At 45.6% G+C, this 22,480-nt stretch overlaps 1 protein-coding gene across 1 annotated transcript in view; it reads right to left on the bottom strand.

The window, feature by feature from the left end:
- Positions 1–705: 705 nt before the first annotated feature.
- The window catches only part of EPHA1 (EPH receptor A1), a 34,567-nt gene continuing 12,792 nt past the window's right edge, over positions 706–22,480 (bottom strand). Inside the window, 16 exon segments of the mRNA XM_066175367.1 lie at positions 706–1,750; positions 2,593–2,748; positions 3,063–3,256; positions 3,905–4,054; positions 4,630–4,839; positions 5,223–5,284; positions 5,719–5,904; positions 6,008–6,130; positions 6,403–6,458; positions 7,233–7,329; positions 9,858–10,017; positions 10,114–10,238; positions 11,442–11,774; positions 12,670–12,825; positions 17,533–17,923; positions 19,598–19,873. Of these exon segments, the coding sequence (XP_066031464.1) occupies positions 1,672–1,750; positions 2,593–2,748; positions 3,063–3,256; positions 3,905–4,054; positions 4,630–4,839; positions 5,223–5,284; positions 5,719–5,904; positions 6,008–6,130; positions 6,403–6,458; positions 7,233–7,329; positions 9,858–10,017; positions 10,114–10,238; positions 11,442–11,774; positions 12,670–12,825; positions 17,533–17,923; positions 19,598–19,873 (2,754 nt within the window). The 3' untranslated portion in view covers positions 706–1,671.

Below are 22,480 nucleotides of genomic sequence, written 5' to 3' on the forward strand. Positions count from 1 at the left end.
AAACTCAGAGTTTTGCTTTTCAGCTCTCTCTCTTGCTATAGTTACAGTGGTCTGTGGTAGCCATGGTCTGTGTTGAATAGAAACTGGCCTTCTTGCATCAGGTTGCAGTTCTTTAGATCTCTTCTTCTTAGCCCTCCTGTCATCTATGGTTAAGCAAGGCCTTCCTAGAAGCAGCAGTGTTAATTTATAGTCTTAAGAATCTAGAGTATTATACAGTTATGGAAACACTGTTAACTCTAGCAAGTCACATTGCTGCATGTGTAGCACTCACCTTCACCAACCTAGACCTGAGAAATAAATCTTGAGGTAGCTACTCTTCTGGAGTGGGAGAAAGAAAATTTCTCACTGATGTTCCTAAGACTTTCTCCTGGAGAGCCTAGTCTGCAGGAGAAAGAAGTACTACTCACATACATTTCATCAAACACAGCAGTAGTTGCTAATATTTATGATTTAGGAATAATCACAGGATCTGTAAAACATGGACTAGGATGTCAGATAGCTATGCTTGTAAATGGCTGAAAAAATCTGAAGTGACCAGCTGCAAAGGTATCCTTTGATCCTAATGCAATTGCACTTCAATGTCACATCTGCAGTTACATGGACAAAGACCATTAGCTGAAACAACTAAAGCTGGATGTAAGGACCGTGCTTGGACCTACAGTATGTATGCTAAAGGTCTCAATCACATTTGAAATAAGCCAAAGAATTCCAACACAGCCTGCTCTGCCACAGGTTTATTTACAAAATATTATTTACAGACTAGAACTGTCTTGAGATCCGATAAATAATAACATTTCCTCCACAGAGAAGGAGTAAGACAGACCACCTACACATTTTTCTGTTACAAATACCCTATTCCAGCCAAACAAGACTATTGTCTCTTTTAAAAAGGGGCAGAGAAAAATGGGTAAGTAAAGGGTTTTCTGTCCATGGCATAAGAAAAGGTATTAAGCAGTCTGGAGAGATGTAAATCTCCCCTCTGAAGTGTGCATGTGCAAAACAGCAACATGCTGAGGTGATGTGATCACACAATTTACAGCAGGGTGTGCTTCTACTCCCACTTTCTCCTCCAAAGAAAGAAGTACACCACAGGGTGGTGTTCACAGCAAGAATAACTGCATTAAAAAATACATGCCTTACCAGCAGCCTTGTGAAGAACTGAAAAGTTTGTTCCTGATGCAAAATAAGAAAGACAGAAGGGTGCTGAAGTGAGAAGGAATGTATGCCAAGAAGTGAATGAGCCCTGTCTCTACCTGTCTTTATTCTTGTGCCTGCTCCCTGAATGTCCCAGTCTATCTTGAACCCTCATCTCCAATCTTAAAACATTATCCACCACCCTCCATCCATATTGTCTTCCATGTGATAATACTGAGGGTCTAAAACTCCAGTAATGTGGACTACAGGGCCTACTTGGTGCTGGACAAAGTGGACTGCAGAAGACAGAGAATGGTTTCTACGACCAGTGCTCTGAAACATACTGATGGCTGCTGTAGAGCTAAAGCAAGGGGGAACAGAAATGAGAGCAGGTGGTGTTGCCTCATGAGCTTTTTCAGTTCTGGTTGTTTTGCTTTGCTTGTCCAGTCACTCATTTGGAAGCAATTGCCATAGGAATGATTCCAAATGATATCTGGTAAGGATGAACATTTTCAAACTTAAGAATGCAACGACTGATCACTCCTTAAAGCCTTGGATGCTGCACAAGATCCTCTTCTGGTGGCCTGGAAGTGACACTCCCATCTGTTTCAAGTCCCTGAAGGAAATAGGAAAAGAAAGGAAAAAATGAATTGCTATTCTTGTTCCTTAGGGACGAGGATGTGGGTAAGGGCAGAAACTATTACCAAGCATTAGTTCAGAGAGCTTCCTTTCCCTCAGTGCCTCCTAATACACCTAGTTTTTCTCTATAAGGAATACACTTCTAGACATTCCTGCCCGTCCTTGGCTATCTCTGCCCACTCAGTCAACTGACCTCTTCCACCTCATGGCTAGGCCTGTGCTGCCAGTAAATCAGGATTTGTGATTAAATCAGCTTGTGAACAGGGGCCAGGTCTCAACCCTTCAGCAGGTCTCTGCCTGCTCATTTGTTTCATGTAACTGCCCTGGTTGGAGCTGGCTGCACAACCCTCACAAAATCATACAGCTGTTTTCTGAGTCCTGAGGAGCCCAGAAAGATTTGCTCTGTGACACAACAGTACCTGGCTGATGGAGTGGGGGATGTCACGAGTCTGTATGGACTTTGTGGCAAGGAAATTATCTTACAAAGTCCTACAAGGGTGGGCGGATGGTCAGATTAGAGATCTGTTTGCCATCTATTCTTTCCCCTTGCTGTTTGTGTCTGATGTGAGTCCAGAGCAGCTGAAGATCCCTGAAAAGCCTCAAGCACAGACATGGACAGTTGGTGAATTAGTCTCACAGTCTGGGCTGCTCCTTCCCTTTTAGATCAAGAAACCAGTCCGCTTCCATTTAACTGCATGGAGAAGGATGGAGAGAAACCTTCCAAGTATATATGAGTGCCTGTTCAGATTGCACAGGGATGAGCACAGCTAACTTGCAGCACAGCCTGAGGTGCCCCGTGGGAGCCTGGCCTGCACTTACTCAGCAGTGAGCTCCAGAATGGATTCCATGGTGTCCAGGCCAGCAGTGCGGAAGTTGGAGATGTAGCGCTTCATGCGAATGGATTCCAGCCACTCAGGGATGGAGCGGTAGGGGATCCCATCAGACCCACTGCAGCTGGGGAGACGGAGTGTTACCCTAGAGACACATACACCCTTTGTTAGCCAGGCAACCACCTGAAATGGACTGCACTAGGAGACAGTAACCAAAGGGCAAGCAAGCACCCTCTGCCAGGGCTGAGCCAGTTAATCTGCTCTCTGCACAGTGAGGTCAGGGCAGGCCAGAGGATCTGCCCTCTATCACCAGGAGACAGAGATGACCACAATTTTCTGCACACAGAGCACTCAAGGTGCATCTTTCCAGTCTGCATTGCTCACACTGCCTCTCCTGCTGGGGACAGGGAGGTGAAGTGTCTCAGTTAACCCCTCCTCCTCTGATGACAGTCTGCTTACCTGGGATCAAAGTCTGCTACAGGCCGGAGGAGCTGGGGACTTGAGATGAAATGTTGCAGCTGTGCCCGGATTTCCTGAAAGTGAGGCCGCCTCATCCGATCGTGTGACCAGCAGCTCTTCATGAGTTCATAGAGGATAGACGGGCAATCCACAGGAGGGGGGAGCCGGTACCCATCCTCTAAGCTTTTCATCACCTGCACAGAGGACACAGAGAAATCTGGCCAAGAGCAGAGACTGCAGAAGAGGAGCATGAGACCTCTGGGAACAGCTATTCACCACTTCACAGTGTGCAGCCAGGGAGGGGTTGGTGCAGATTACACATGTATGACACAGGGTTTGGGCAGCATGGCACAGGATCGAGACACCCAAGGGATGCCAAAAACTTAACTGGCATATGCATGTCTTTTCAGTCCTTTATTAGTTAAGCTCCCATTTGCCACTCAGGACACGTTCACAAAAAGCGAGGACCAAATGGTCCTGGCACAGGCACAGTGAGAGAAGGGGAACCAGGCTCTGAGGGATAATTTTAACAGCACATGCTGAGCCTCAAATGAGACCAGACATAATGCACCAGAGCCAGAGGAAGGAGAAAAAACCAATAGAATGTATCTCTTGATCCAAATGCCATGGCTGATTTAAACACTCTTTAGTTTGGCTTAGTGCTGTTGACACCTCAATACTTACTGCCCTTGACTTGATTGCACTGATTTTCAGCAGGGAGGGAAACACAGTAGTTTTGTGTTCAAAAGAAAGTCAAGAGTGCAGGCTGAGGGAGATTTAAAAGTTTTTCCCACATGCCTCGTTTATTTTTTAAATCAGCATTTGAACTCAGCGTCTGTTACCTCTTGATTGGTCATGTGCCCATATGGCTTGTCACCAAATGACAGCACCTCCCACATGACGATTCCAAAGCTCCAGACATCACTGGCTGAGGTGAAAATGCGATGAGCAATGGCCTCTGGGGCTGTCCATCGGATAGGAATCTTACCACCCTGTAAAAGAGCAGAAACACAGTGTATCCTGCATGTCTCATTGAGTTGTATTTCTTCAGTGTTTTCATTCAAGGACCTTACAAAGTGGTTCAGAGATTGAGCCCACTTCATTTGAAGTGACACGTAACCACCCCAGGGAAATTTCTCAAAAGGAGAGAAATATTCTTGGAAAGTAAATGAGTTTAAGCCCTCTGTTCAGTTGAATGCTACACAAAATCTCTGCTGTGGGAGTAAGAGCCTGACACCAGTCACAGCCCTGCTTTGAAGGACACCACGCATTAGAATTACTGGCACTTTCATTGAAAGAGACATGGAGATGACTCTAGTCCAAAACTCTGATCACAGCAAGGCTATCTTCAAAGCTAGATTTAGTAACTGAGTCCAAGAGATCAGACCTCCTATTTTGCTTCTCATTTAACACCACAGTCCCTCTGAATTTCTTAGCAAGCAAAATCAACGTGGACTCCAGAGACAAAAGTACCACTTCTGAACCATCGACGCCATGACTTGCAATTTTACTACAAGTTTTTCTCACACAGTTAATTCACAAGGCTGAAAGACTGGGTTTCCATTACCTTGGTTTCATAGGTTCCCTCTGCATCATTCTCCAAAATTCGGGAGAGACCGAAGTCAGACACCTTGCATTGGAGGCTGCGAGTTACCAGGATGTTGCGAGCAGCCAGATCCCGATGCACGTAGTTGTGTTCTGAAAGGTAGGTCATGCCAGAGGCTATTCCCTGCAGCATGCTCACAAGCTGCACAGGGCTAAATTTTTCCTCATTCTCCTGCATGGAAGAAGAAGTAAGAGAAGTGACATCGACCCACTTGGTTTCTAGTCACTGACCTTATCAACATACAAGAGTGGACAGTGGTGAACAAGGAAAAAGGCAATGCTGCAGCCCAAAGGCCCCAACAGGTTCTCACTAAGGGATTGGTGGTGATCTCCAGTCATCATTAAGCAGTTGCATTTCAATTACCAAAGATACCACTCTCGTCACTGAACAAACTGGATGGCATTAAGCTTCTGCTGCTGACACAAGAAATGTCAGTAAGCAGAAAGTAAGTGGATGTCTGGATCTTATTTCTAGTTTTATTTTAGGGCCCTAAATCCAGGTCAAGTGTTAAATTCTGGTAGTACACGAGCCTATTACAGATTGGAGTTTCTCACCCGGAGGAAGGTATCCAGTGCTCCATTTTCCATATACTCAGTGATGATCATCATTGGCCTCCCTTGAGAAAGACAAGAAGGTTTCAGCCCTTTTCAAATTCTTCTACGCATGCCTTTCAATGCTCTCCATATTCCCTGAGAGAACCATGTCCAACCACAGCTAACACTCCCACTCCACTGGCACAGCTGGCTGCCCCTTCTCCTTACACATCTCCCTACAATCTTGTACCCCTCCCTGTACTGCACATATGACCCTGCAGCATCCCTCACACTATCCCAACTTCTCGTCTACTCACCAGCCCTAGAAGATCTCTCCTAACACTGCCTCAGGACTCTGTTGGAAATCCATACCTCTCCTCCTTTCCTCATTCTCTGACATGACAATGCCTGTCTTCTCCTAGAACAGCCTCTCTGACAGCAAACTCTCTAGGAAAGGCCTGAGAACTGTGCCAGTTTCTGCCTTCATCCCAGGTCTATCTCTCTCACACACACTTACTTTTGGTGACAACTCCCTCCAGACGCACAATGTTCGGGTGATTGAACTGCCCCATAATTGTTGCTTCACGCAGAAAGTTCCACCACTGTGAGTCTGAATAAGTTGACTTCAGGGTCTTGATGGCAACCACAATACGTTCTTTCCCCGGGAGTCGCAGGGACCCACGATAGACCTCCCCAAACTCCCCTGAAGGCAACCAGAGGCAAAATGTCACAGGTGAACTTGAGAATAGGCAGCAAAACAACAGTGTGGGGAAACTGAAAGATGGGGAGAGCAATAAGTAACTCACCCTCCCCAATCACGTTCTCCATAGTGACAAAAGAGACATCCAGTTCCTTAGTGAATTCCAGCACCCCTCTGCTGGGGTCATCATATGGTTGCAGATCTACATAGGGTTTCAACCAGACCTTCTCTGGAAGGGAAACAAAAGAGCAAATTAACATTTTGACTCTTTGGACAACTTTTTAAAAGTGTAACTACAAAAGCAGAAGCAAATCCATGGGTTTCTGACAATGGCAGTAAAACAATCTACCCAACCTATGCTGAAGAGTAGAACTGTTGTGGGAAGAAGCAAATTACATCAGAAAAGCCATGTCAGTGTCTAGTTTCAAACTGATGTTTCTTTTCATTCCTTCCAACACATTCTAGGCTTCCCTCTGGTTTTATGACCCCCTTGAACCTCACCTCGCTCAAAGCCCGAAGTATTGTAATCTGGCCGTGCATGTCTCCGACGAGCCCTCCTGGAACATCAGAAAGAGCCATGAAAATTAAACAGTCAGCAGATAACAAAGGGAAAAGCAAGACTTCCAAGGTGTCTGCCCTAGCTCGTTAAGGACAGAGTTCAGGGTAGCACAGAGCAAAGTGGAACCAGACACTGCACCTACTTGGAAAAGTACAGCTGGCAATAAAATGTGATGCTTCATTAGCATTTAGAAATGAAGCTTTGTTTTCATACAGGGAGTTTCATGCTGAGTTACAAATAAATTTCTGTTTATCTCATGTTTTCTGTATGCTTTCAGTAGAATATCTGATCTTCTTAAAACCAAGCAATAGCAGCCTCACAGACATTGAGAAGCAAAGTAAAATTCTGTATATAGGTAGAGGACCCCAACAGTAATGGTATATGAAAAATGGTCTGAAATTACTGGATACATGTATTACCACTGAACTGGTCAGCAGCTATAGAAATGATTGTACCATAACAATGTTTTTATTCCTCTGTCATGATAACAATATGATGCTGCTGGATTATAACAAAACTGAGAAATCATGACATATTCCTCTGTTCCCAACAGCAAACATTATCTTACAGTATCAACCCCTCTAATCCTGCTAATCAAAATTATTTACTGAGACCCTTTCCATCTCACTGCAGCACACTGGTGTTTTTCTTCTCTGACTACCCTCTACATATACAATATCCTGTGAGAAATCAGGGCCTCCCTTTCTCAAGCTCCCATGACTCAACCATTCCTACATCTATACATTTTTCAATACCAAAAATCAATACTTACTTTCGCCAAAACATGAGAAATCCCACAACTAGCGCAATAAATAGGAAAACTCCGAAGATAATAGCGACTATGACTCCACCAGACACAGCTCCTGTGTCTGCAGAAACAAAGAGAGAGGTCATATCACCTAAAAGACCAGTGTCTATTTGTCTGGAACATACCAACCAGTTTCTACCAGCTAATGGCATTAGGCAAGTTACAGCCACTTGTCTTCCAGGCAGCAGAGCCACCACATGGGAGTCCAATCACAGTTATTCATGTGCATGGAGCACCTCTGATGGCTATCTGGTTGACTCTTATCTACAGTCTTGGTCTTCCAGTTGAGTAATTTATCCCTATGTCTGATTTCCCATTTTAATTCTATGACACTTTCAAAAACGAAGAACAGATGTTCCTTCCCTCACACTCCTCTCCAACAGTCCTTTCAGATCTGGCCCTTCTTCCCGCTCAGTAGCTGATTTAAACTATGGCAAAGCAAAGACATGATTTTCCCCAACAGTCTAAAGTGACTCCCTTCTTGTTTATGAAATTAATTACATGCTCCCCTCCCACCAATATCTGGGGCTGGTCCTTTGCCTAATTACCCTAACAAAAGCCCCTCACTGCTTAGGAACCTTGAAACAAGTACTGACTTACAAATTTGCAGTCTATCATATATTCCTGTTTTCTCAAAACTGGGCATCAGGTGGTTTCATTCTGTGATTGGATAGCTTTCAGATAGTGTTCTCATAACACAGACCATTTCCTTTCATTTAGGTTCTCAAGCTAAAGTTACTCATTTCCACAAAGCACATTTGAATTCATCAGCGAAAATGCTATATTACCTCTGCCAGTTTTTTTTTTAAATTTACTTCCCATAATTAAAAAAAAACCAAACAACTTAAAATGCATTAATGGAGAAGTAATGACAATCTACATCTTTCTAATATTTTCCCAAATGAGATTTAGGAAAATATCCGGACAAAAGAAAACCCCCAAATATTTTTTTTTAATAAATGAGCAGATTTTAAAGCAAGGAACAGATGATACATAGAACTGTGTGGGGAAGTGTTTCCTAACGTCTAGTCCAATGGTCAGCATTCATAAAGCCTAATGAACACTAGTTATTCTTCCTCTGACTCATCCCACTAAAATTATTAAAAATCACCAGCTTAGTCAAGCAGAAATCAAGGGACAGAGCTAATGTCTTTGTTTTCTTAAAATCAAAAAGCTAAGATTTGGAAGGTGAAATAGTATCTTTATTTATAAAATGGACAAGCTTTTAGATGCATAAGCTTTCTGCAGGAATTTAAGAGATCTAAATTACCGAATTCAGATTTAATAAAATTCTGCCACTCCTTGAAAATCCTGCTACACTAATACTCCTAGACGATAATAGCCAAAAAATGATCCCAGTATTATGAAACAAGAACTCTCATCAAATGAAACCTTGCTAATACTTTTTTCATATCTATTTCTTAATCCCTTTCATATTCAAAATACCTTTGTCTTGGCATGATAAGGTGATCAATTTTCATTTGAAATAAAGCATAATATTGATGAAAGCACTTTCTAACTTATTCTTTCTTAATCAAAACAATTGTGCATGCTAATTTACATCTTTTTCACAGGGCCTTTGTAGTACATTATTTAATTGGTTAAACATAATTTTTGTTATCATCATAACAAGAATGATAACGTATTGTTACCATTTGTCATTGTGACTTCATGAAGATTTTACCTAAAGCTCCTGGTGCCAAAAAGGGCCCAACCTTTATATTCCAGTAATGGTATCCAACTCCTTATCACCTTTTACACTGTTAATTTAACTATTTAGTTACATAAAGGTATTCCTTAGCTTTCTTCCTCATGTCCTTATTTCATTACAATAAAATCAGTCTTTCAAATGCAGAACTTCAGTACATGTATTTCTAAAGTCATCCATAGGGTCAACAGCAGTCTGTGAAACGAAGAGAGAGCAAATTCCATTACAGAAAACTTTAGATTAAGGGGAAGTTTCTGGGTGACCCAGGGAAAGAGGAGGTTGGATGTCAGGCCTATATAAGACGTTCTTTGATGCAGGAGAAAGGTCTTCTTGTGGCCCTGACAGCTTGGCCTTTTACACATTGTACTTTGGTGAAGAACTTTTCTCAGTGGCACATACCATCTCTTTGGGCAGAGCTACATTCAGGAGCTGGCCTACATACAGTGGAACTGATAAAGCTGAAAAAAATAATGCTGAGGTCCTCCGAGTTCTCCTTTTCACTAGTAACTGGCACATGAAAGGAAGCATACGGTAATCATTTGACCAGCATTCAAACTTAGAAACATTAGCCAAAATTAAAATGTCTTTCAAGAACTAAATGAAGGTCTGGTTAAGTATTGTGCCAGTACAACACACTAAACTGAGACTGATCAGGTCTAAAGGGGAAAGTGCAAGCAAATTTTATGACAGCAAGGAAACAGGAAAAATGCCTTTTGTCTTCACAATGCAACAGGCTTGGCTCTGGTGACAAGAAATTCAGGAGAGCGGTGTCTCGCCTTACAGCCAGCAGAACACAAAAAGAGATCCATGTACCGTGAGAATATACAATCTGATGGGGAAGTGACTTTCTCCCACATGAGATACCAGTGCTTGTCCTTTACCTGGTGGAAGGGTGCGAAATTCCTGCTCCGGGGAGTAGGGCCCAGGCCCAAGGGGTGTGATGGATCTCACACGGAGCAGGTAGGCTGTATCTGGCTGCAGGTCTCTCAGAGTGACATTTGGCTCAAGAAGGTGCTTCACTGTATAACGTGCCTCCTCTCCCTGCAGGAACCAAACGAGTAACAAATGCATGCTGAACAAGAGGACACTTCCACCCCTTTGGGTGAAAAGGGGAAGAGCAAATCAGGCAGGCCTTACCTTCTCAAAGAACATGACCTCATACTCCACCGAGGTCCGGCTGCGTTGCCGTGGGGCAAGCCAAGAAACAGAAAGACTACTGTCATCTCTCTGTGTCAGAATAAACTGGGATACTGTCACTGGAGCTGCAGTGGGAGAGAACAGAGAACATGAGGGAGAAATACAAACAAAATGCAAACTATGTCCTCCCTCCACAAGCTCTGATCATACCATGCAACTGGAACTGAGTCTCATTGCCACTGTCATTTTTCTTCCATGTGGTGGAAGGGAAATGAGATCTCTGGTTGTATTTAATTGTTTTCTGTGAACAGTGTGCTTCTGCCTTAGCCATGGAAGCATAATTTGTTTGGCCCTCAAAACAAAATCCATGTTCCAAGAAATTGCATTTATTCCAGGACTGCACTGAAAGTGTCCAGTGTGAAATAAAAAATACTAGGATTTTATGTTCCTACAGCAGCAGTAGCACAGCTATCCTATGTAATGGTTTGTGAATGCAGCTGCATTGCATAAGGGTACAGCGAAACTCAATGCTCAAAATCTCACAGCTGACTGCAAATTCATGCTGTTCATGAATAAAAAGATAATTCTCAAGAGGCTGCAAGGACTGAGGAATTAAGCCTGGTTCTCTCCTTGTCCTTCATCATCATCGGGAAGTGATGAGGCAAGCCAAAAGTAGCTCTGCTTTTCTAGCTCAGAGTTGTGCTGCCCCCACATAGCATCAGGAAGAAAAGTCATATTTTGTTACTAAATTAGAACCCTGGGAATGCACCAAGGGCTGTTTAGCACTGTGATGTCATTTTTCTATAATCACATTTCATGGTGCTCTGGAAAGTATTTACAGGACAGCCAAACTAGCCAGATTGAAGCTAACCTATAGAAATGTATCAAGATTTAACATCCTCATCCCTCCATGCTTTCAACACCTTTTTTTTTTTTTTTTTTTTCCAGTTACACCAGGGTTTCTATTATGTTTGGTGTTTTGCAATATCTGAGTCATGGGAAATATTTAATGACACAGCCCTCATCCTCCCTGTCACACAGGCAGCAACACTTAGGCTGTAGGACAGGGAGGACTTCATCCTCCTCACCGCTGTTAAGTTCTTGGCAGATTCATAGCTCTTGGTGGATAACGATTACTGCTACTTTCATTTGCAAGGAATATGACTATGGGACTTTACCTGCCGGAGGCAGAGGTACTTTAGAATCTTTATCATACCATACCAACACGTGTCAGGCAGAAGGAGAAGATGGAGAAAGCTTAAATATTCACAGAGATTCCTCTTCCTTTTCGTGATGAGCAGGAAGAAATTCTCTCTGCTTCTGCTAACCTGCATGTCCAACTGAGACCCAGACAGCTGGAGCAGTTCTCTGTGGAGCAGGTCCCATTCCTGAGACACCATTATGGGCTTCCACAGTGAATGTGTAATTGGTGTAAGCTTCTAGGCCATCCACGTCTACTGCAGGCTTTGTGAGACCGGAGGCACTGGGGGAGAACACCACGCCAGCCTCACAGGGCTCACAGGACAGGAAATGGCAGCGCTGGCAGGAGACTCTGTAGGTCACGTCCTTTCTCCCACCGTGGTCACTGGGCGGCTGCCACCACAGGCTCAGCTGGGTGCCAACGAGGGAGAAGCTGACATTGCGGGGAGCCGAGGGTGGGCCTACAGGGAGCACAAAAGGAGTGTTAGATCCAGCTGTTAGTGCCCAAAGTTCAGCTTCCCACCTACTTATGCATTTCAAATGGAGCCCTCTCTCCACCCAGCCTCTCCCTCTCTGATCTCTCATCCCCATTTTCCAACCTTTCATTTCTTCCCCCATATCACTGTTCATGGAATCACAGAATGGTTTGGGTTGAATGAGACCTTAAAGATCTTCTAGTTCCAAGCCCCCCACCATGGGCAGGGGACACTTTACACTAGACCAGGTTCCTCCAAACCCCTTCCAACCTGGCCTTGAAGAGCAATAGGGTCCCCACAACCTGCTCCAGTGTCTCATCACCCTCATCATAAAAAATTTCTTCCATATGTCCCGTCTAAATCTACCCTCTTTCAGTTTAAAACCATTGTCCCTTGTGCTGTTACTACAGACCTTGGTATAAAAACTCTTTCTTCATCTTTCTTACAAGCCCCACTAAATATTGAAAGGCCACAAGACGATCTCCCCAAAGCTTTCTCTTCTCAGACTGAACAATCCTCTCAACCTTTCCTCATAAGAGAGGAGTTCCCCAAAATCATTTTTAGGGCCCTCCTCTGGATGTGATCCAATAGGTCCATGTCTCTCTTGTACTGGGGGCCCCAGACATGGATGTAGTTTTCCAGATGAGGTCTCACAAGAGCAGAGTGGGGGAAGAGAATCGCCTCCCTCGCCCTGCTGGCCACATGCTATTGATGTAGTTCTGGATAACACTTGGCATTCTGGGCTGCAAGCTCACACTGGCAGCTCATGCCCAATTTTTCACCCACCAGTACCCCCAAGTTTCTCTCCGTGGTGCTGCTCTCAATAAGTTCATCCCCCAGCCTGTATGGATATTTTCCTTTCTTTTTGTGTGCAACTCACGGGTGCAAGCAATATTCTGGCCCTCGGAAGGTGCTCGGTAGAAGCCTGCATTGCAGGAACAGGACGTAGCCCCTGACTCGTTGGACAAGCTGTTGGGAGGGCACTTCAGGCAGCGTTTAGCATCCAAGGAGTGGCGGTAGAACCCCCGCTGGCAGGCTGTGGAAGGACAAAAAAGCCAACATAGGATAATCAATAAACCCAGAGCAACAGCAACAAAAAAACCCCACCTGGCAGTTTTGCTCAGCTTCTTGAACACTCCTTTATCTGCCTCCATTTTTTTTTTAGTTCACAGAAATATTTAGGTTGCAAGGAATAACTGGACACCTGGCAGTCACCTAAATCAATCATGTCAGAGTAGAGAGAGAGAAGATGCAAACTCATGGTAACATCAGTTCTGTGACTGGACTTGCAGACAGAAGAAGGAGGATCTAATTCCTCACAGATGCTGTATGAATACGGAATCCAGTCAACCTCAGAAACTTCTGTCACTGTAAACCCAGACTGGTCCCCACCTTTTCCTTTAAGCTTTCCACACCATAAATAAGAACCATAAATAGTATATAAATCCTTGCACTCCTCAGAGTCTTCTGCTTGCTGGCTTCATATGGGGTAGCCAGTAGGCTTTTTAGCAGAAGCATCTTTGCTGATTTCAAGTGTTGTACCAGAGCATTGCCTAGCAGGGCCCTGGGGAATATCTAGGAAGTGATCGGTTCACCTCACAGCATCAAGTGTAACTGGCTGCGGAACCAACATAGACTACAAGGAAACAGGTGTCACGTGTTTTCTACTTCCAGTCCTGCAAAAATGAGCAACCACACTCTCTCAGTATAACATCTGTCAACCTGTTTTTGCTGTGTTACTATTAGTTTAATCCACAGAAGCACTGTGTGGATTGTCAATGCTTCACCTCTACAGTTGTGCAGTAGGGAGGAGAAAATCAGTGAGGGAGCTTAAGGCAACCTGTGAATTTAATGATTTGCCAGCCTGTGCTAAAAGAATCAAATATTCTTTAGCTAAAAAAACAACCGACCTATTGCTAATCAGATGGTTGAGAAATGCATACACTAATTTTCTGTCAGAGCTACCCACTTTGCATTTAACTTGCACATTGAGGGAATGACCCTTTTTATATTGCACTACAAAAGGAACAATATCCTGTGTAATCCCTCAGGAGATCCCAATGAAGAAAACCATCTGTTCAGGAGCCTCACACAAATGGCTTACTGTGGTGGAGCATGGAATAGGAAATGATTCTTTATCCAGAAGACAAATAAAAACAACCCAGCCATCCCTACTATGTGGTACTATGTGGCACAAAGGAACACCTGAAGGACCTTGAAAACTTTCCACTAACACAGGCCAAACAAGACTACTCATCACCAGTCTGCAGAAGGGATGCTTAAAGAGCCCAGGAAAGAGAAATTATCACAAGTAGGAGCAACCAGCACCTTCTGATTCTGGGAAATGACAGAACCACTCAGGAAAATCTATCATTCTGAGATACAATCATGCAACTGTGTGATTAATGATAGCAAGGGCCATTGAAAATAATTAAAAGGCTCAAGTATTGATTGTCACAGCACAAAGAGATTCCATTAATGCTCCAGATCAAATCATCCCTTTGAGAAACAGGCAGTAAAAGTTACTTTGCTCTTCAGGCTGCTCACAACTGAGAACGCTTCTACATGCTGCACTGAAGATGAAAGTCTTGAGGCCTCCTGCCACTTTGCCCCAGCATAAGATTTGAGAGTTCGTGACATTGGATCAGTTTGGGTCAGGAGAGCTTTGACATGAAAAACAAAGGAAGTGCATGGCCACATTCTTGTATAACACAGAGAGTCTGATGTCGCCTGTATACTACTACCTGCCACCGATACCATACAATATACATAGACTCTTATCAGACTGAGACCGTCTGCAAGTAAATTAGAGAAATTTGGGGTTGGGAACCTTTGCAAGAATCACAGAATTAATTAGGCTGGAAAAGATCTCTGAGATCATCAAGTTCAACCTGTGACTGAACACCACGATGGCAACTAGACCATGGCACAAAGTGCCACATCCAGCCTTTCCTTAAACAGCTCCGGGGATGGTGACTCCACCACCTCCATGGGCAGCCCATTCCAATGTCTAATCACCCCTTCCGTGAAGAAATTCTTCCTAATGTCCAACCTAAACCAGCTAAAGACTATGTCCTCTTGTCCTGTCACTGCTTGCCTGGGAGAAGAAGCTGATGCCCACCTGGCTACACCCTCCTTTCAAGCGTTTGTAGAGAGTGGTAAGGTCTCCCCTGAGCCTCCGTGCCGAACGCCCCCAGCTCCTCCAGCCGCTCCTCATAAGACTTGTTCCAGAACAGGGAACTCCGACCCCAGCAGAGCCTCTGTTCCTGCAGCTCCGAGCTCCAGCGCCACTCCAGCCCAGCGCCCACACCTGCTGAGCCACCCGCGGTGCCGAGCCCCTCCAAGCAGGAGATGCCTTGCAGGGAGACAAGAGGCTGGCAGAGAGGCAGCAGTGTGGGAGCTGCACGGGGTACTCGGGCGGCGGCACAAACCCGGGAGGTGACCACAGCACCGGGGACACCGGCGACACGCGGCGGCGGCCGGCAGGGGGCGGGAGCGGCCCGCGGAGCCCTGCCCGGCCCCGCCCCAGGGCGGCGCGGAGCGGCCCCGGCCCGGCCCGGCCCGGCGCTGGGGCCGGCGGTGAGGACGGGCCTGCCGGGGCTCCCGGCTCCCCCCGCCCTGCCCCGGGGCTGCGGAGGTGGAGGGGAGGCTGCCCGCGGCCGCCGCCGGGGCGGGGGAGGCGGGCGCACCGCCAGCAGCCTCGGCCCCCGCCCAGCCCCGCTGGCTCCCGGTTTCCCCGGGCCTTGGGCACCCGCTCCGGGCGGCGCGATGGGAAAAACAAGCCTGGGAAAGGGCCTGCTCACCAAGCACCAGAGGGCAGAGAGGATGGCTGGGGCGCTCCCTTCAGTCCTTATTCCTGCAGGTGCCCCTGGTGAGTCTGCCAGCCAGGCCGGGAAGGCTGCAGGCAGCAGACCGGGGCTGTCGGGAAGCTCGGCTCACCTGCCACCCTGCAGAGCCCAGCAAGGAGCCAGGGCACAGGCCGGGGCACAACCAGCCTCCGTGGGCACAGCAAATTACATACTTGAGGAAGTTAATCACGAGCTTTGCGTTTATGGGCAGCGAAGTCTGAATGCTGTGGGGCAGGCACAGCTTCTCTGGGACTGTGCGGTGGCTGAGCCGTTCTGCACCCAGCAGATCTTTTTACTGCTGGGAATTCACTGACAGATTGAGGGGACTAGTTAAGGACCTGACCCTCTGGCTTTCTGTTGTGTCCCATCCTGTAACAAAGGCCAGGTTCTTTTCCCTGTTAAAAGGCAAAGGTGCAGCTTTCCCCCTCTTTTTTTTTTGCTCCGTACTCTAGGCAAAACTCAGAATGACACTGCAAGGTCTTCCATCCTGTGACACTTCACATGTTTGAAGAAGTCCTCCTCTGTTCTGAGGACAAAGTAAAAGCTGTGATTTCAGTCTTTATCCTGAGCTGGATTCCTCCCACTCCATTGTACAGTCTGGTCTTTTCTGTTGAGGGAGCAGATCCAAGATACCCTCCTGCACTCACCTTCTCCCCTGATGCTCCAATAAGATACTATTCTGGTCATGAAGTACCTCTCCCGATTCCTGCTAAGTTCTCCCCCCTTCCCTTCCTCTCCTGGGAGACCTCCCCAGTCCCTACTAATCCTGCAAAACATACTTCTGGCTGCAGCTGTACTTGGGCGGAGTGGGATGAAAGCACAGATGTAGAATGAACCTGTGCTGCGATAGCAGGCGAGGCTTGTCCAGACATGACAGCTTCCCTGCCCCTTCCCACAGGAGTGCTCTCAGGAGGGCGGGGAGAGCTCTGTAGCACCTAAGTGGAAAAACTGGCTGGGCTGTGCAAGGAGAGGGGATTGCTGGAGGAGGGCAAGGATCTTGTGCTTCAACCTTCTTCAGCTCCCCAAGCAAAATGAGCAGCAAGCAGTAGGGATTCATAGAGACACCAGACCCCTGTAGCAGAGCAAAGCAGAGACATGGGGCACCTGCTGAATCTGAGAACACTGTGTGGATCCCTGTGGCCCTACCCTTGTGCTATAAAGCTCTGGCAACAAGAGCAGAGATCTGCTGTCTTCTACTTCTTTCCCTGCAGTAAAACATATCCCCTGAAACACCACACATATCAAACTAAGTTGCCTTAAGAAGCTGAATCTTGTCCCCTCTGCAACCAAGGGAGAGCCCTGCACTTCTTACTCCAACAACCCTTGCTTGCAGTGGCTCCAGTACTCTGGTAACTCTTGCTAGCTAATCGCTCTTCAGAAGAGCTGGCACCACAGTATTGCGCAATATGCTTTACATGGTTTCCCATGGCAGAAGAGCCATCCCAGTCCAAGAGGAACGAGGAACGGAGGAGAAACTTGTCCCCTCTGCCTCTCAGCTTTCTAGTCACGGGACAAATGCCCTGCTTTGTGTGTCTGACCCATCTGCCCTGGGAGAACAAGGCTACTGTTCAAGGGTTGAGAACCAGTTGTTGAGTGAGTCAGTGTCAATCACATAGTTACAGCTCGCAGAAACTAGCTCCAGAGCTGAAAGCTCCTGGATGAAGCCCAAGAGGGAGTGGAGAGGTGTGTGCAGGTCTTACACTTGACACATGAGGAGAAAAATCACAACTAAAAAAGAGCAGCTAAGGAGAAGGAAAGATACAAGATACAGAGGGTAGGCAAGGGAGAGGTAGACCACACTAACTCTTCTGATCCCACCTTCTGCTTACAGATACACTGATCTCTAGCTCTCTGGAACGTCTCCCATGGCCTACAGCTAGTGTCTGCATACTCACCTACGCAGCTCCCATCGACTTCCTCAAACCCCACAGCACAAAGGCATTGGCCCACTGGTACCAGCCACTCCCCATCAGTGCTGCAGTGCATCCTGGGGGGGGAGCCCACTTCTTCAGCTGCATACTCCACGCAGACCCCAGGCACTTCTGTCAGCCCCTCTGACCCTGCCAGCGTCTCTGGAAAGCGGGCTAGGCCCCGCACCGCCTCCGGGCAAGTCTTGTAATACACTCGGACAGACACCATCGCCACACAAGCCCCAGAGTTCTGGAAAGCCAGGTAGAAGCCCCGGCGAGAGAGCTTCCCAATTGGGCACACTTCTGTGTTCAGCTGCATGGCCCCCGACTCGATGTCTCTGCTTGTGAAACTTCGATCTGCTGCCACAGTGTTGAGCTGCGTGAGAAAGAGAAAGACAATAGCTTTACCATCTGAGCAGGCCACAGCAGCTGAGATACCCATGCCTCTCAAGCCTCTTTTACACTAAGGCCTTTTTGGGGATGTCTGGTCAACTGCATCTAATGCTACTGCACTGCATGCTTTCTTTGCACTTGGAAGAGGTGCTAAAAATGGGGCAGGCATCTTTTCCTACCTCTATACCTTCCATCCATCATCTCCTTCAACTGCTTTATAGTCATTCACTGGTCTTCCACAGTACCCTGTGTTCCGAATCTCTTATTTCAAAGGTCTTCAGGAACTGCCCCTTACAGGAGCAAATCTTTTTTCTGTGATAATTTTCTTTGTTTGCAAATTGCATGCAGTAAATTCACAACACCACTCAAGAGCTGTGTTTTCAGAACAACCAGGTAATTACAGCCACTTGTTTTTAGGCTGTAGTTGCTGCAGTTCAGATTATCTATTGTAAGGTGCCTTGTGCAGCACTCAACATATTTCAGCACTGTAGGTACTTGGGTGAAAAATGCTCCCATGCTTTTGCATTCCCACTGCCTCTGCAAACAAAGGATAAGAGTGTATGTGTGTGTGAGTGAGAGAGGATATTTTCCATGCTTGAGCAAATGGGAAAGGCCCCTGTGACACCCTGTGACATGGAAGAGCTGGACTGCAGGTGGAGTGGCCTTTCTTCTTGGTGGGAGAGCCTGATAACTCTCCTCCGCAGGCCCCTTCCCACTGTATGACACCACCCACTCCTTGTAGTTGGATGGGAGATGAAAGGCCCTGTAGAGCAGCTGCATTTGGCAGGGATCATAAGGCATGTTTAGGAGTTGTGGAGGTATCGCACCAATTCATGTTGTAGGCTGCAGGGGAGGTGGAGGAGCACTGGGGAGAGACGGGAATCAGTTACCAGAGGTTTGCTCTAAAGGCCTGTGGTGGCCTATTCTTTGTTTCCATCACATCCCATTTAAACTGCAAAGCAAAGGGCATTGAAATAATTTAGGTCTATGGCTTCTATTAGAACAGAACTGGCTTAAAGAATTTCCTCTGGAAAAAAAAAAAAAAGCAGAGGTTCTCTATTCTGTAATTCCAATGTTTCTGTGGCAAGAGGGCACAATGTTGAGGAAAACAGCAGGTAAAATACAGCAGTATACCTTCACACCAGGGAGAATTTCACTGTAGCAAACCATCACCTCCAGGTTTATGAAACAAGACCCTTTATCTTATGGCAATCAGAGTAAATAATCAGGACCACTGAGACCTGAAATGGATTCTGTTCTTTGCCTGGTCTAAGCTTGTTTTATTCCCTAAGGCAAGTAAAATTCCTTTGGTCTCTGCTTCACTCTTTCTAAAAATTGGTGTAACCATTCAGCCCTGTCACAACCTTTTAGAACCCTTACCTACGTGGTGTCTGGTTAAATAAGAGGTTACGCAGAACACAGCTCTGATCTCATTTGAAACCTCCTATGCCTCCTGTGGCAAAGTCTGCTCTTAGCATTACAGAGGGCACTGGGGGTAAAGTTTACTCTAAGGACAGCACTTACTATCCATGCCCTTCCCCAGATGCTGGTTCTCCTGGCCTGTCCCAGCCAGCAAGACACACCTAGCTTAAGCTGAAAGATATGACAAGTTTAAGCCGAAAGATATGACTCAGTCTTCACCCCCAGCAATACAGACCTTGGTGAACAGCGGGCGGCGGAACTGGATCCCAACATCTTGTTCAGATTCCATGTAATAGAGATTGAAGGTCTCTTTGCAGGTCACCACTTCACCTTTGAAGCTCTTGCAGTCCCTCACAGTAAACTTTAGCTCCACATAAATGCGCGAAGCTGCCTCACCCCGATAAATCCAGTTGGTGCGAAGCCAGTGATCGGTGTCACCCTCGGAGAGCACACTGCAGTCCTGGTACATGTAGATTGGGGTACCATTTATCATCTGCTGCACTTCACTCCACTGCTCCCGGGGGAGAAGAAAACACATACTGTTAGACAGATGTGAGAAATAAGTTTCACTTCAAATGTGACAAAAAATTGCCTAAAAATCAATTCTTACACAGGGTTTGGGGCTCAAAGCCTAAACAGCTAAAAAGTCTCCTACAGTCAGCAAAAGCTGCATTTGGTCTAGAGTCCCATGGCTGCCTGAACTCTGTACATAGGGAACAAAGAGGATCCTGCAATTAGGATCTGACTTACATAGGCCTTGGTACATCCCCTTCATCCTACCTTGGTTCCAATTTACTTCGTTCATGCACTGCCTTATCTTGGAGACTGAGAAAAAGACCCACTACTCCCATGTTATTTGCCACTTCTCTCTGCCATAGTTTACATTTAGGGTGTACAGTAGGACCTACCAGACCAGGACTATTATCTGCCCCTAGAAATAATGCACAGCATTTGGGGGTAAGAAAAAAGATGGCCTGGCATAATGGAAAGGTAAATTGCAGAAGGACTGTTCTAGAGCATGCACTCATTAACTTGGAGTTCATGCTTCTTTAAGTGGAATATTTTGCAAAACCCAATTTTACTGTTAAAACTCAGTTGATTTTCCTGACTTCATATTGCATTTAGGTTCTGCATCTTCCCCAGGCAAATAATGGATGAGAGGAAGACACGGGCCCAGCTGGTTGTATGACCTTAATAATACTATGTGACTTTACTATTTGCATGAATCTAATAAAGTTTGATACTGATTTTAACATATACTTTTGCCAAATTTTAGGTGGTTCTAGTTTTTCTTTCCTTACCACAGGTCAGATACAAAATGCAAAGAACATTCTCTTTTGAGCAATTCACACATAAGAACTGAAAATTTGGAAAGCAAGGTTTTGTCCACAGGGAAAATAACTTACATCCTTTTTTCCCCAATGCTAAGACGGCGTTTCTCATTACACTTTAAATGTTTAATCAAATTAAATTGAAACAAGTGCCCACATAAGTACTGGCACAAGTTTAAGCATCTTGGCTTTAAATCACACCCGAGGTTAAGATGCAATTTAAAAAAGGCCTCAGTCTTTGTGTTACTCCAGACTTGTCAAATCTCATGGGCTGAGCATGAGATTCACCAGTTTCTTCAGCACCACCACCTCCTGTGCTCACAGCACAACAGCTTGTCTCCCCACAGAGCAGGTCACTCTGCTAGTGGAATGAATACAAGAGATGGACCCACAGGGTGCCAAAGAAGCTCTGTTTTTATGCCATGACTTAGACCATACCTCTTACACAGCCCCACTCTGAAGAGTATCAGAGAGCTTTCTCCAAGCCAGCAAGTCCTGCTGACGGCACAAACTCCTCTCTGGATGATATCAGCCTCTTAACTAAGTGCACACTAGCAGTCTCCTCCCAGGAAGTTCTGGGGATGGTATCTATGTGTCCCTTCTTGTTCCCTTTTTTCTCCACATAATTAATCCCCAGTGTTACCCCACCCTCTTAATCTGATCCAGCTGGCATAGACCTGCAGCACACAGGATTTACACTTATTTCACTCACTGGAGGTCAAAGGATTTATGATACCAAAACAAAGAAAGACTGACAGATCAATCCCAATTGATCAAGCAGAAGGGACAATCACTTAGTGACCTGCAGAAGGGACAATCACTTAATGACCTCCTGCAGTCTTTCACTGAAAACCTTCTGGAAAATGTTACGTAACTGAATTTACAATGCATCCTGAAGTATACTTTAGTAGAAGAAAAGAAGTTAGGAAGGAGAATAAGAGCAAACTAGCTTTCATATGCTGCCAGTGTTAGGACTGGCTTTTAGAAGCATTTTTCAATGTGTGCCTGCCTGGGAAAAGCATTATTGCATTTGGAGGCTGAGTTAGACAACTTTCCATTAGCAGTTTATCCCAAGGCAGTACCACAGACAAGTGTCACCAGAAAGTGGTTTTTGCATGTCTCACTGAAAGACGAGCTGTTTGGTTCCCATCCTGAAAATACGTTTTCAAAACTTACATGATACAGGACCAAAGTTTCATTTTCAGTGGTGACAACTCTAGCCAAAGAAAAAAAAAATTCCTTTAAACTCTACTGCTGGAAAAAAACCCAACTGCTAACCCCTGTATTTCTTAGCTCATCTCTGCCCAGCTTCTTCCAGACTCAGTTCTTCAGGGCAAAGATGCTTGGCACTGACAATTGCACAGTTTCATATGCAGTGTGGTGCAAAGAAATAACAAGGGAGTCAGACATGTTTTTTCTAGACTCTACTGCTGATGGGTAAAGGAAGTAAAATGAGGATATTATTTATGCTAACAATACAGAACTATTGTTAAATATGCTTCTGACTTCTTTTCATTATTCAGTGAAGCTTTTAAATTCAAAGTAGTAGAGGAAAACTGTTACACACAACATTTAATGAAAGGGTGATGAGACCAGAAGTTGCCAGGCAACTGTCTCCCATCCTTAAAGAATCTGCTGCAAAATCAAAATGTATGCCTCTGATTTTTAATGTAATGTTCTTAATAAATGTGTGGTAAAGTCTGGCTCAATCAATATTAATTACATGCCTCTGCAGTTTGTCTGCCAATGACACTGAATCAACTTCCTTTGATAATGTAACTTTACCC

The sequence above is a fragment of the Chamaea fasciata genome, unplaced genomic scaffold, assembly GCF_029207755.1.
Source record: "Chamaea fasciata isolate MVZ Bird 193981 ecotype frontalis unplaced genomic scaffold, bChaFas1.0.hap1 SCAF_2, whole genome shotgun sequence".
Taxonomy (NCBI): Eukaryota; Metazoa; Chordata; class Aves; order Passeriformes; family Sylviidae; genus Chamaea; species Chamaea fasciata.